At 37.9% G+C, this 15,661-nt stretch overlaps 1 protein-coding gene across 2 annotated transcripts in view; it reads left to right on the top strand.

The window, feature by feature from the left end:
* Positions 1–15,661, top strand: part of TP53BP1 (tumor protein p53 binding protein 1) — a 90,722-nt gene that overhangs the window by 9,404 nt on the left and 65,657 nt on the right. For both annotated transcript variants that reach the window (XM_004380685.3, XM_023735208.1), the window contains 7 exons: positions 1,615–1,745; positions 2,314–2,472; positions 2,823–2,952; positions 4,438–4,604; positions 5,959–6,088; positions 6,856–6,950; positions 9,646–9,839. In XM_004380685.3, the coding sequence (XP_004380742.1) occupies positions 1,615–1,745; positions 2,314–2,472; positions 2,823–2,952; positions 4,438–4,604; positions 5,959–6,088; positions 6,856–6,950; positions 9,646–9,839 (1,006 nt within the window). The remainder of the gene's footprint in view (positions 1–1,614; positions 1,746–2,313; positions 2,473–2,822; positions 2,953–4,437; positions 4,605–5,958; positions 6,089–6,855; positions 6,951–9,645; positions 9,840–15,661) is intronic.

The raw sequence follows: 15,661 nt of genomic DNA, 5'->3' as shown, positions 1-15,661 counted from the left end.
ATATATGTATATATATATATACACACACAGAGCCCTGGTGGCAAAGCAAAGCAGTTAAAGCACTTGGCTGCTAACCAAAAGGTTGTTGGTTTGAACCCACTAGCTGCTCTGTGGGAGAAAGATGCAGCAGTCTGCTTGCATAAAGATTTACAGCCTTGGAAACCCTATGGGGCAGTTCTACTCTGTCCAATAAGGTCACTGTAAGTTGCTATATATATATATTTAAATGTAGGATCTGGTCAAGGCTCACACATTGTATTTGGTTGTTTCAAACATTTTTAATGGCTTCATAATATTCCACTTTATGAATTATGAAATTATTTAACTATTCCTCTAATACGAACTTACAGGTTATTTCTTAATTCTTAATAACAGTAAGCTTTTAGGAATAAGTTTGTTCAAGGATCTTCTCACATTTCAAATTATTTTGTAGAATTGAAATTACTGGATTACTGGGTATGAACATTTTTTAAAGCTCCTGATGCATGTTTCCAAATTGTTTTCCAGAAAGGATACGTTAAAGTAGTCTTACAAGCAGCGTATGGTAATACTTAATCTTACCTGAGTTGGGGCAGCACTGAATGGTAGTACAGTATTAAAGTTGTTTCTTTTTTCTAATTTGTCTGGCAAAAACAAATGGTTTGTCTGATTTCTTTACATGTTTAAAAATATTTGTACAGATAGTCCCCGACTTAGAAGAGAGTTCTGTTCCGACAACTCTTTTGTAAGTCGGTTCTGATGTAAGTTAGATACCTTTTCTCTTTTTTTAGTTTTCATTATTGTCTCCTATATGGCAGTGTTTTTAACTGTAAATCATAACATTGAACATCTGCAAATGAACACCTAAGAATGATAACATCAGTAATTTATGCGCTGCAACATTGTGTGTAGTACATATTACCACCGATAAGATGTACAAAAAAAGTAAAAACAGACGGTCGTAAGTACGATTGGTCATAACTCGAATATGTCGTAAATCAGTGACTACTTCTGTTTCTTTTATGAGTTGTCTGTTCTGTCATTTTCCCATTTATATGTTGGGGTTCTTTACATTCATTTTTTTATTTTACGAAGGCTAATCTTTTGTTATAATGTTGCAGATATGTTTTCCTAATTCATTGACTTTTAATATTTATTATGTTTTTTGATCTATGGTGTTAGCTTCTTTTAAATATGTAGGCCTCTTACCTGAATCTTCATTCATGTAGTTCTATGTATATATACTGAGATTTGTTACTAAAATATTTTTGTGAACTTTGGTTTTAATAGGTGTGCCTTTTGAACCCGTTCTCTGCTCATCAGATGAAGATTTTTTTCTTGTCACTTGTCAGTAATTCTAATTCTATTTGAATGCAAGATTTTTCTATCCCTGCTCATGTCTTTTCAGAAAAAGATAAAATTTGTATATGTTTGTGTCTTTCTTCTGTTTCATATATGTGTTAATAATTGAGTTGCTAACTTTTTAACTGCTTTCTGTAGCAAGAAGCACTAAACGGGTGAAATTTCCTACTTTTTCAAATTTGGTTAATAGTTGGTGGGGGTGTGGGGTGCCAAAATAAAATTCAGAGTACTTTGAGCAAAGTATTTCAACCTCTGTGTCCTTCTGCTTTGTAGCGTCCTGGGAATGTCAGTGGAATCTGTTCCTGTGAGTGAAGAGAAGGAAGAAGAAGAGGTAGAGGAGAAGGAGAAAGAGGAGAAGGAAGAAGATATCCCAGACGGCACCACACACTCCATTGGTGCTGAAGGTAACCTTGTGCCTTTTTCAGGATAGTAGATTGTGCTAAGTTCCTTTAACATAAAGAACAGGTAGATGTCCAAATTTTTCCTCTTTATCAGGTTATAGATTCCTTATCAGATAAATAGTTTAAATTGGGAGTAGTTATTAAGAAATTTGCTAGGTATTCCACCAAATTTGGTGTTTAGGAATTTGTAACTCATTGAGTTGCCCCTTTTCTACATATTGACTCTTCCTCCTTCTGTATTCCTTTGTTTTTCAAATATTTTTAAGAGGTATGCTTTGTGGGGTGGAAGTAGAATATGAATTGCTGTGTGTGTGCACGGTTTATGTATATCTTCAGAAAGTTGATACAGTTTACCAGTGTGAGGTGTTCATAAGGTTTTATACTACATAATTTTTTGCTTCGCATTCACTTCACATTTTTCCCCTTCACTTTTAATGCTTTTATTCTTGATTTTCTTTCGAAAATTTTTTGGGGGCAGGGCTTTGATATAAGGAGTTAATGTGACCCTTATGCCTAGGACAGTGCATAACGTCGTGGGATAATACCTGATCTCTTGGGGTTTTGATCCTAGAATCTGCCTCATCACAGTTGGGCTTTGGAGTTTTGGAACTCTCCCAAAGCCAGGATGTTGAAGAGCGTACAGTGCCGTCTGAAGAGGACAGAGAGCACCTACAGTCAGCAGTCGCTGACTCTAATTATGCCAGGGTGTCTGATACAGATGCTAACATTGGTATGGAACACATTTTATGACATTTGGAGTTGTTTATCAGTGTTTTCTTACCATGCTAGAGCTAGTTATTTTTTTCTTGATAAGTTTTATAACTATGTATATAATTTAAGTTAATGTAGTAAGGTGTATAGCACTTGCTACAGAGTTGTCTGGTAAGTACTTGTCAATTGATTTGCAGATTGAGGTGTTTTGGAAATAGGCTATAGGTTACTTTCCTTTTTGGGATGATGTCTGTATACATTTTCAAATTGGACTCTTTTCTATTACATTCTTTTCCTTTTAAAAGCATTTGAGACTGCTTTTAGTACTTTGAAAAATTATCTTCTTCTGTCTTCTTCTAAAACCTCAAGCAATTAAGCATGGAGAACATTCCAGTGATGATATCCCCATGGCAGGACCACTCAGCAAGGATGTCCCCCTGGTAGAAGAGCCTAGTAAGGATGCGCATGTGGTAGAAGAGCAAAATCCACCACCTGCAAGGTAAGCCATGTTCTTTCTAGAAGATATTTATAAGTTTCTGCTATAAGGCTGTACTAATTTCATTTCCAAGCCCTGGTGGCGCAGTGGTTAAGAGCTTGGCTAACCAAAAGGTCGGCAGTTCGAATCCACCAGCTGGTCCTTGGAAATCCTATGGGGTAGTTCTGCGTCCTACAGGGTCGCTGTAGGGTCGCTATGAGTTGGAATTGACTTGACGGCAATACGTTTCATTTTGGTTTAATTGCATTTTGCCAGGTGGGAACATTTTAGAAATTATTAATTTTTTCTTTATATTGGTAATACTTAATCATCCAATAGAAACATTATTTGTGAATTTTACCCTGTCCTCATCTTTAGGCACATTCTCAAAGCCTTTGTATTGCTGCTGTTACTGTAAGCATGACTCCTTAGGCTTGGGCTGTCACTCCTCTTTGAAGTTATCAGGAGTCACATGACTATTATATTTGAGAGCTTCCTGTTTCTGTACTTGAGGAACACCCAGATTGCTTTGGGTTCTCCGATACCATGCATCTAGTAGTTTATGGTATAGATCCAAGGAGGCATTCTTTTCCTGAGTCCTTTAGCTCTTAACTTGGTAGAAGTTGGGAGGTATACTGCTGCTCTGTCTGTGGTGATTATTGTATCCAAAACAATATTCTCTGGCCAACAGCTGAAGTTTGGATATGTCAGAGGAAAAGTGGAGTGCTTCCAATTTGGGGGAAGGGATGGATAAACATTAAGTATTGTATTGTTTTTTTCAATAGAAACAGTGGTGAGCAGGGTTCTGAAAAAAGTTGAATATCGAGAGATGTTGTCTTCCTTATGCAAAACATTCAGCTGACTGGCTGACATTTTAGGCTTTTCTTTGGAACTTTACGTTCTAGCCAGTTTTGCTCTCCTATTTTCCCTGTGGAGTGGTAGAATAGGCAAACCTCCTAAGTCTCTGGGAAGGGGACAGCAGTGACCATCTTACGTGTGTGATGCTATTGCAGTGAAGGGGTCTTAGTTTGGAGCCTAGGCCGGGTAGATCAAATAGGAAGGGCCAGCAGAAGATACTGTCTGTGTCAGTAACATAGAGGATAATTCACATTCAAGTACAATGGCAGGACATTGTTTGGATTGCTCTCCTGGCATTGCTGTGGCCTGGATCAGAATCCTTCACACAGGTCTACATAAAAGCATATGTAACAAAAATCCCTAAATCACTCACCAGAAATCTTGGAGAGCATGCAGCACAGTAGTGAGCAGAACTGAAGAGAGGTATTGCTGTGTGAGAAATTGGATCAGGCTTTGTAATGGGCGGAGGACTTTCTATCATCATTATAAAGATCACTTACTTTACTTTCAGTAGATAGTTATATAGATTAGAGGTACTGAGATTTTTGAAATTATTAAAGAAAAACACACAAAATAGGAAATGGCTTTTAGTTAAAAGATGAAAGCATTTAAACTTAGAAGCTTTTTCACCTGGCGATATGAATTCCCTAGGCCAGAGGACATACCTTCTAGTCCCAAAGTATCTCGTGCTGGTGTGGAAACAAAAGAACAAATATCTGCTCGGGAGCTTCTGGAAGGCGAACTGCAGATTCAGAAGTCACCAGAGCCTGAGATTTTGTCAACTCAGGAAGACATGTTTGACCAGAGCAATAAAGCAGGTACAAAGTGTGATGAGTTCCTATAGCTCATTTCCAGATATCTAAACTTGTATTATTTCTGTTCTGAGGCTACTGTTTAAGTTAGAGTGTGCTTCATTGGTATGCAGACTCATTTGTGATATGGAAGGAAAATATGTTTCTAACTAATTAGTGAGAAGGGCTCTTTGGGAATGATTGCTATTTAGTATTTCAAACATAGCTGAAGTTTGGATATGGCAGAGGAAAATGGAGATACTGGAAGAGATCTCTGTCTCTTGGAGATATTGGAGATATTGAAGAATAATGCTCATACAGTAAATTTAGTAGTGTGGACCGAGTAGCCATTGCTTCTCTGTCATTATATATTTACTAAGTCTTCAAATCTTAAATAGCATGATAATTCAGTTTAAGTTTTTCATACTGTACTTACTCATCTGTGTATTATTTCATAGGAAGTTACTGTCTAGCAGAAAGGACCTCGATTTCAGAATACTAGGATGGCATTTGTTTCACACTTTTTTGCATCCCAAGCTCTGTATCCCAGAGAGCCAGAAAACTTCAGTCATAACCAGTGAAATAGAATTTTGATTGTGAGGAAGGAAGGGAAGGAGATTACATTCCATTACTATGATGCAGATTGCTGCAAAAGACATTCAGAGGGTCACCAGGAAGCCTCTTTCGGTCTCTCACTAAAGCTGTAAGATCGTATGTAAGAAATTCCTTTACACTTGGGATTAGTACAGCGGATACTCCATCTCTTGCTAGGGAGAAGGGACCAATGGGAGACTCTTCACAGTATAAATCAGTAGCGGCTGCTCATATATCCTTCTGCTAATGCATTAGTATTTTCTGTCTTCTTTTAGGAGGCCCAAGGTCTAATCGTACGAAATTGGGCACGTTCATATCATCAAGTGTCATGTGTGTTGTTTTGACTTCTGCCATTTGTGTCACAGCATGAGCTTTACTTCATATTAGGTAGGCCTTAGAGTAACAGGCTTGTTGTTGTTTTATAATAGAAGCATCACAAGAAAGAAGGAACAGCCAAGCAGAGGAATAAGGATTCTGGCTTTTCGGCTCCAGCCGTAGATCATGACACAGAGAACTAAGGAATTCTTTTAGTCAGGTGTTTTTGTTTTTTTTTTTAAATTAAAGAAACTCATAGTTTAGTAGGGGGGCTGTTTAATGGTCATTCAAGATTTGTGGTAGTGTGACATTCTGTTGATTGTATCACAGTTGAAAAACAGTTTCTGCCTTTGGCCTGTTTCTGGTTGGAAATACGGGTATTAGTCTTTTTTGTAGTACCGAATGGTTTTTTGACAACTCAGTAATGTCAGTCTGAGAAGTAAATGCAACTAGATTTGCTTTTTTTCTTCAGTAGCCTCTGATGGTTGTTCAACTCCTTCAAGGGAGGACGGTGGCTGTTCCCTGGCCTCCACACCTGCCACCACTCTGCAGCTCCTGCAGCTCTCTGGTCAGAGGTCCCTTGTTCAGGAGAGTCTTTCCACGTAAGTAAGCCTGTGCAGAAGGAGGCATATGCCTGAGGGGCTTAGGCAAAGGTTGAAACAACTACAGTTACGTGCTAGTCCAGAAAAGTTAAGTCTATAGGCTTTAGAATTTCTGGCGTGAGCACTTAGTGGAGCTATTGGAGGCAGATAGATCTGCTTTACCATTTGGAAGTTTTGTAATAGTAGCCCTGAGTTTTCATTAGTATAGAAAATGCCCAGTTTATAGAGAATGGTGTATATCCAAAACAAGCGTTCTGCTCCCCCGTTTTATTACAGCACTTCTTTCCATTTGACAATATAGGATAGAGAATAGGTTATATTATAGTTAACAGTAGTTAGGTTTCTTTATCTTTGCCTTAGACAGTTTTTTGTTTTTTAAATAAATATGTATATGATCTTCCTATTAGGCAAAAAATGGAATAAATATTTTTACTCTATGTGTAAATGAGTTTATTTTTTAGCACTTGCTCATCCTGCTTTTTAATCATGATGTCCTTGTGTCTGGTCATTCACTTTCTCATGTAGTCATACTACTTGGCCTTTACTCTTTTTTTTTTTTTTTTAATTCTTATTTTGGAAATGTCTGGCATAGGATATAGTTGTTGAAGTACTCATGGATTTTCCACCTCCTTCAGGTAGCTGTTTGCTAGAAATGCTAATAAGTATATGTCTGAATGACTTAGATATTTTTGCTATTGAAAAGTAAAAAAACAAACACAAAACTGTGACTTTGGTAAAATAACCTGTAATTCTCTCTTTATATAAAGGAATTCCTCAGATCTTGTTGCTCCTTCCCCCGATGCTTTCCGATCTACCCCTTTTATCGTTCCTAGCAGTCCCACAGAGCAAGGAGGGAGAAAAGGTGAGCTCTCTTGATCTGTGTCTGTTGATCTCAGGTTAGAAGAGGGGCAGCACTTCTTCTGCCTTGTGAAGTGCCCCGTTGCTTTGTACGTTAGGACCCCGTGACCTACACTATTCAGTAGGACTCATGTCTGTCTAACCTTTAGGGATATGGCCTTGTGTAAAGTGCTCTCCTCACTTCTTTGCTTTTCTAGTACTGGTTCTTCTGGAAATTCCATATTGTTGAATCAGTTTTTCAAAGACCCTGAAGGGAAAATTTTTACATTTTTAAAGTCGAACTGAAGTGAGTTTATATGGTGAAGAACTGGATGTACTGCTAAAGGCCGGGCAGTTTCTGGCAACATGTTAACATGTTACTGGTGAAAGGGAACCAAACATTGTAGTTTTTTGTCTGTATAGCTTCTTTTTGCTATTATCAAAATAGTTTTAGCCAGAGAGTGGCTAGGACCAGGTGATAGAGATTTTGACTTCATTCACTCCCTTTGAAGACTTAGTGACTTTGGATTACTTTATTCACAAGAAAGCTTTTCTTTTTACTTAACTAACGTATCTCATTATTTAAACCTCTTTTGCTGTACCGTAGTCGCCTGTCTGGAGCCCTGGTGGCACAGTGGTTAAGAGCTTGGCTGTTAACCAAAAAGTCGACAGTTTGAATCCACCAGCTGCTCCTTGGAAACTCTAGGGGGCAGTTCTACTTTGTCCTATATGGTTGCTATGAGTTGGAATCGACTTGAGGGCAAGAGGTTTGGTTTTTTTTTTCTTTTTTTTTTTGGGAATCGCCTATCCAGATCATTCAAAGTATTTCTAAGTTCCTTCTACAAAGCCGTTTCCAACAAATTCCATGATTTTCTCCTTTTCGTTCTTCCACATACCGATAACGGTACAGTAGCTAATAATTTTTAAGTACTTAGTATGTGCCAGGCACTATTCTGGCTGCTTCACTTTAATTTTTCTCATTGAAGCCTCACGATAATCTTAAGAACTAGATGTTACTTTCTCATTCCCATTTTAAAGAATAGGAAGCTGAGGCACAGAGAAATTTCTCAGCTATGAGTCATGGAGGCAGAATATTTAACTGTTTTCCAGGTGTAATTTATCCATGACAAAATTTAATCTTAGACTATCTTTCTTTTGCCACAAAGTTTGTGTCTGGCTGTTTTTACCTTGAAATCATCTGTATGTATGTAAATAGATTAGTATCAGTCTATGCATAACATGGTTAATGACATCTGCAGTAAAAAATACAGGTGAATACATACTGTAAAAAATCCTCTTAATGCAGGTTAAGTTGGGTTTATTCTTAGAATCATTGCTTCTGTCTGTAGTGTGAACATTGAAGAAATAACCAAGTAATCGTATTAAAGTGCTTTCTTCCTGATTATAAACATATGGTGATTCTCATAGAAAGTTTGGAAAGTATAGGGAAGTAGTGAGAAGAAAACAAAACTCACCTGTGATACCACACTCCAGATGTAATTACAGTTAGTATTTGGATATATTGTTTTTCATTATGTTTTCTATCCATAAATATAAAAAAGTGTTTTTATAAAATCGGATTGTGTTGTATATATGATTCAGTTTGCTTTTTCATGTTACATATGTATTTTCTCTTGTCAATTGTATTTTAGATTTAATGTATTTGCTTACTATATGCATAACTGTTTGTGGAACTGTATATCCTTTCTTTGTTTATTTGTGTTTTTTGTTGTTAAATGATTAACCAAAGCTTTTGTGTATGTAGTGTTTAGAACAGCAGGTCCTTAGTAAATGCTTTGTCATGGTAAGGAAGGTCAAAAAGTGCAATGAAAACACTTAGCCCAGCTATGGTAGTGTCATAAAGGCCTGCAGCACCAGATCCCTAACCTAGTATTAGACTGGAATGTGAGGTTGAGGCCAGGCTAAGCAGCAACGGTGGGTACTGAGGGTGGAGGAGTGGAGAGGGGTAGGGGTGGCCTGTAGCATGAATGTGGATTATAGAGAAAAACTAAATAGGTAGTTTGTGAGGGTGGTCTAGAGGTAGCCTAGTTAGGATCAAGTTGTAAGATAGGGGAAAAGGGACTGATGATTCAAATACTTAGCTGAGGAAAGGTCCTTTTAGCCTTAGGTAAGTAGTATACTGTGGGAAAGCAGTGTTTTTTGGTGTGGGTGGGTGTGTGTGTGTGTGGGTGTGTGTGTGTTTCCCCTCCCTGTCTCAAGATTAGTGCCTGGTACTTCTCGATTCTTTGATGTGAGTGCTGACTGGCATTGGTAGATTTTTTTTCTCCCTCTGTATTTGTCCTGGCATCCATCTCACTGCTTTTCAAGGTCTGTGGCAGAATTATAGGATGGTTAAATTAGATGCCGTTAATCTTGCCATTCCTGAGCAAAATGAGTACAACTGAGTTGTAATCAGGAGAAGGACTCAGAGGAGCCAAGTTAATTTCACATATCATATGAATGAGTGAGGCTACCCCCCAGATTAACTCCATTTTAAATCCATAGCTAAATATTTTAGGAGTGTGGATCCCCCTCTCCACACTCCTAAGGAAGTGCTTCTAGAACTCAGTCTAGTATTATTCTGTCAGCTTTTCTGAAAATGTAAGTCACTGTTTTTTTAGAAGCAGAAATTTCTGTGATGTAATTGTTATAGGTGGTATTGGAACATGAGTAATATTGATGAGTGATTGTTTCTCACTTGTTTTCCTGTTTTAAACCAGATGAGTCAATGGACATGTCCGTGTTATCTGAGGAAGGAGGAGACCCTTTCCAGAAGAAACCCAATGAACCAGTGGAGACAGAGAACCCACCTGCGCCCGCTGTATCACCACAAGCCTCAACCCCGGTATCTCAGAGCACGCCAGTCTTCACTCCTGGGTCACTTTCTGTCCCATCCCAGCCTGAGTTTTCTCATGTGGGTATTGTAAAAATGTTTTTCTCTAAGCTTTAAATGAAATAATTTATACGCCATAAAATTAATCCATTTTAAAGGTACAATTCAGTGATTTTTAGTAAATTTACAGTTGTGCGGGTATTATCACAATCTAGTTTTTTAGAACATATCCAAAGTCTCTTAACATCATGATATACTTTTTAATGTTTAAATTTTGTTCTGTGTCTAAACTTTTTGGAAATGTTATGACAAAATCGAAAAGGGGCATTAATCATATTCTACCTTAACACAACTACTACTGTCATTTTTGTATTTTCCCTGTTTCTGCTTTTTTAAATGTAAAGTGAACATACAACTTTATCTTCTTTTTCTTTATACAACTTTTGAAGGCAGTAATGTGAAGACAGTGTAACACTGAAAAAACTATAATTTTAATTACAATTTTTCAGTATCAAATTGTTTTTATATTATCACTTTCAAAGGTTGTATAATATTCCTCTGAGTATTGTACCATAATTAATCATTCCTGAACTGAGGGCATTTAGATTGTTTTTAGTTTTCTACTGTTTTTTTTTTTCCTAAAAAACAAACAAACAAAAACCAAACTTGTTGCCGTCAAGTCAATTCTGATTCATAGCGACCCTGTAGGACAGTTAAATTAATACCTAATTTATAGGACAGGCAAATTAATACCTAATTTGCATAATTTTAAATTTAAGTATTTAAAGAAATGCAGGTTTCATAGTGAATTACAGGTCCTTAATTTAATCTAAATGATGAAATGCCCAATTTAAATGCCTGTTATTACAAGACCTTAAGTAGGGGAATGATTTTTGTGTTATTGGGAGAACTTTTTCCACCTTTTAATTTGTAGTTGTTATAACAAGAGTTTCTACTTAAAAATTTAAAATGAATAATAATGAAATATACCATAAATTTAGTGAGAAAGGAACAGTAGGGAGAAAAAAATTCAGCTGCTGTCTGGAGTTTTATAAACTTGTTTGTTTTGTTGAAAAATTGTATTTTATACAAATTATTAGAAGCTGTTTGACAGAGTGGTTAAGTACAAGGACTCTGGAGTCAGAATTGCCTGGACTCAGTCATGGCTCTGCCATTACTGCCTTTGTGACTGACGGAAACTGTGCCTCAGTTTCTTTATCATTGAAATGGAAGTGATGATACTACTTACCTCACAGAATAGTTGTGAAGGTTAAATGAGTTAATATATATAAAGTGCCTAGAACAGTGTCTTACATGCTGCTGTTGCTGGGAGGGAAAGGGTGATGACAAGGTTTCCTAGAGGAGGAGTGACTGTTTAACCACTATGCATTATTTTCTTCAGTTTTTATGTTTTTTATCAAAATTACACATGAATATATATATATGTGTGTATATATATGTAGAGAGAGAGGGAGAGAGAGACAGAGAGCGGGGAGAGGGAGAGATTGAGATTAAAGAGTCACCAGAATTTTGAGATGAGCTATAAGTACTGACACAGAACACTGAGGAGAATTTTCTGGAAAAGGTTGTTTGTTGTTACGTGAGTCTAGAAAAGATAGATGATATTAAAGAGAAAAGTTACAGATACTTATCAGTGCTCAAAGGGGATGTTTATGGAAGTAAATATCTTTGCAACGGCATCCCTACCAATAAGGGGAAAAGATGCCTGGCCACAAAGGGAGAGCTGACTTTTTGAAGAACAATGTATTGTTGAATAAATTGCCCCACTGTCAACATTTAAGACGGAAGGAATATGCAGAGTCATTCTACCAAAAAGAATTGGTTGATGTACAACCATTTCAAGAGGTAGCATATGATCAGTAACCAATGATACTTACTGAAGAAGGAAGTCCAAGCTACACTGAATGCAGTGGTGAAAAACAAGGCTCCAGGAATTGATGGAATATCAATTGAGATGTTTCAACAAAAGGATGCAGTGCTGCAAGTGCCTGCTCATCTATGCCAAGAAATTTGGAAGACAGCTACCTGGCCAACCGACTGGAAGAGATCTGTATTTGTGCCTATTCCCAAGAAAGGGGATCCAACGGAATGCGTAAATTATCGAACAATATTTATTAGTGTCACATGCAAGTAAAATTCTGCTGAAGATCATTCAAAAGCGGCTGCAGCAATGTATCAACAGGGAACTGCCAGAAATTCAGGCCGGATTCAGAAGAGGATGTGGAACCAGGGGTATCATTGCTGATGTCAGATGGATCTTGGCTGAAAGCAGAGAATACCAGAAAGATGTTTACCTGTGTTTTGACTATGCAAAGGCATTTGACTGTGGATCATAACAAACCGGATAGCATTGTGAAGAGTGGGAATTCCAGAAACAGTTGTGCTCATGAGGAACCTGTACATAGGTCAAGAGGCAGTTGTTTGGACAGAACAAGGGGATACCGTGTGGTTTAAAGTCAGGAAAGGTGTGCGTTGTATCCTTCCACCATACCTGTTCAATCTATGCTGAGCAAATAATCCGAGAAGCTGGACTATATGACGAAGAACGGGGCATCAGGATTGGAGGAAGACTCATTAACAACCTGCCTTATGCAGATGACACAACCTTGCTTGCTGAAAGTGAAGAGGACTTGAAGCACTTACTGATGAAGATCAGAGACCACAGCCTTCAGTATGGATTATACCTCAACATGAAGAAAACAAAAATCCTCACAACTGGACCGGTAAGCAACATCATGATAAACGGAGAAAAGATTGAAGTTGTCAAGGATTTCACTTTACTTGAATCCACAGTCAACACCCATGGAAGCAACAGTCAAGAAATCAAAAGACACATTGCATTGGGCAAATCTTCTGCAAAAGGCCTCTTTAAAGTGTTGAAAAGCAAAGTCACCTTGAAGACTAAGGTGTACCTGACCCAAGCCATGGTATTTTCAGTCTCATCATATGCATCTGAAAGCTGGACAGTGAATAAGGAAGAGTGAAGAGGAATTGGCACCTTTGAATTGTGGTGTTGGCGAAGAATATTGAATATACCATGGACTGCCAAAAGAACAACAAATCTGTCTTGGAAGAAGTACAACCAGAATGCTCCTTAGAAGCAAGGATGATGAGACTGCGTCTTACATACTTCGGACATGTTGTCAGGAGGGATCAGTCCCTAGAGAAGGACATCATGCTTAATAAAGTACCAGGTCAGTGAAAAAGAGGAAGACCCTGAACGAGATGGATAGACACAGAGGCTGCAATAGTGGGCTCAAGCATAACAATGATTGTGAGATGGCACAGGACTGGGCAGTGTTTCATTCTGTGGTACATAGGGTCGCTATGAGTTGGAACCAACTTGACGGCACCTAACAACAACAACAATAACATTTACCAAAGACCTTCAGAGGCAGCTATAAAATCAGCAATGAAAATTTGAGATGAATGATTCTGAACATAGTTCAAAGGTCCCTGGAATCTAAGAAAAGTTGACTTTAGTCAAATTTCTTCAGACTTATATTTTAAGATGCCTTAGCCAGTACAGTCCATACCTCCTAAAAAAATCTCTAAAGAGTACCTTTACAATAACATTTTTATATTAAGGATTTTACTTAATAAACATTTGTAAGAGCCAAAAAGGGAGTCATAGTTAAAATAAAGCCTGTTTCCACCCCTGCCTAGAGGCAACCACTTTCAGTTCTCTAAACTTTTTCTTTTGATATTTACCTTTGTAACTCTATATATCAGAACTATATTTTCATGAATTCTACTTTTTAAAAATTTTAGAATAGTTTTATCATAATTTTGTCTAGATTAGTGTCATGTTTATATTATTAGGACTATGTAAACACTACTCACAGCAGAGCATGTGGAATACTATGATTATTTTTCCATGTTTGCATTATTTCTTGTTTTTTTTTGAATTAATAATTGTCTTTTTTATTTGTGTAATATTCTGTGAACTTCTTACTAAATCAACCCTAAACTATCCTTTCAGATGTTCAGGGCTCTTAGACTTTGTGTTTCATCTTTTTGGAGAGGCCCTCTCTTAGAGTCTCCTGATTTCTGATCTGTACTGTTGCTCTCTGTACCTGTTGCATAACCGTCACCTTCTTTCCTGTTGTCCTTGGAGGTTCTCCTTGCCAGTCTTTTCCTGGGCTCCATGTCTTCTTGCTTGGTTTACACTCTTAATTTGGTGGAGGATATTCTCTAGTGACCTTTATTCTACTCATAAAGGAGGGTAGAATTCTAGGTTGGAAATAATTTTCCTTTAAACTTTTTGATGGCATTACTCCATTGCCTTTGAGCTTCTGGTGCTCTCTTGAGAAGTGTGAGGACAGTCTGATCCTGACCTTTAATATGTGACGTGGTTTTTTTTTTCCCTGTGGGGTCTTCTCTTTGTCCCCATTGTTCTGAAATTTCCAGACCCTTGGCATGGGCCTATTTTTATTCTCATACTGAACACTTGGTAAACCCTTTTAATCTAGACACTCATGTCCTTTATTTCAGGGAAATTTAGTTATTTCTTTTTTTCCCCTTTGTTTTCTGTGTTCTCTCTCTATGGAACACCCATTGTTTGGATGTTGGAACTCCTAGAATAGTCTTCTAATTTTATTTTGTCTCTCCTGTTTTCATCTATCTTTTTATTCTGTTTTCTGGGTATTTTTCTTCAACCTTTTTTCTTTTTTGGCGCTTTAGTACAGCTTAAGTTAATTTCTCATACAAAAATTTACACACACGTTGTTATGTGACCCTAGCTGCTATCCCTGTCATGTGACCGCACATTCCTCCCTTCCACTCCAGATTTCCGGTGTCCATGCAGCCAGCTCCTATCCCTTTCTGCCTTCTCATCTTGCCTCCGGACAGGAGCTGTCCATTTAATCTCATGTATCTACTTGAACTACGAAGCACACTCTTCACAAGTATCATTTTATGTCTTATACTTCAGTGTATTCTTTGTCTGAAGAGTTGGCTTCGGGAATGGTTTTAGTTCTGTTAACAGAGAGTCCGGGGGCCATGTCTTCTAGAGTTCCTCCAGTCTCAGTCAGACCATTAAGTCTGGTCTTTTTATGTGAAATTGAGTCCAACACCCCACTTTTCTCCTGCTCCATCAGGGACTCTGTTGTGTTCCCTGTCAGAGCAGTCAGTGGTAGGCAGGCACCATCTAGTTCTTCTGGTCTCAGGCTGATGGAGTCTCTGGTTTATGTGGCCTCTTTTATCTTGGGCTAATATTTTCCTTGTGTCTTTGGTGTTTTTCATTCTCCTTTGCTCCAGGTGGATTGGGACCCATTGATGCATCTTAGATGGCCGCTCACTAGTTTTTAAGACCACGGACACCACTCACCAAAGTGGGATGCAGAACATTTTCTTAATGAACTTTTTATGCCAACTGACCTAGATGTCCCCTGAAACTATGCTCCCCAGACCCCCGCCTCTGCCACACTGTCCCTTGAAATGTTTGGTTGTGTTCAGGAAACTTTTTAGCTTTGGTTTAGTCCAGTGGTGCTGACTTCCCCTGTATTGTGTGTTGTCCTTCCATTCACCTAAGATAATTTTTGTCTACTATCTAGTTAGTGAATGCCCATCTCCCTCCCTCCCCACCCTCGTAACCATCAAAGAATGTTTTCTTCTGTGTTTAAACCTTGTCTTGAGTTCTTGTAATAGTGGTCTTATACAATGTTTGTCCTTTTGAGACTAATTTCACTCAGCATGTTGCCTTCCAGATTCATCCACGTTATGAAATGTAGATTCATCGTTGTTCTTTATCGCTGTGTAGTATTTCACTGTATGGATGTGCCGTAATTTGTTTATCCATTCGTCCTTGATGGATACCTAGGTTGTTTCCATCTTTTTGCTATCGTGAACAGTGCTGCAATGAACATGGGTGTGCATATATC

The sequence above is a fragment of the Trichechus manatus genome, unplaced genomic scaffold (assembly GCF_000243295.1).
Source record: "Trichechus manatus latirostris isolate Lorelei unplaced genomic scaffold, TriManLat1.0 scaffold00076, whole genome shotgun sequence".
Classification (NCBI taxonomy): Eukaryota; Metazoa; Chordata; class Mammalia; order Sirenia; family Trichechidae; genus Trichechus; species Trichechus manatus.
The sequence above is the reverse complement of the archived record's forward strand: the minus strand, read 5'-3'. Positions and strand labels throughout refer to the sequence as shown.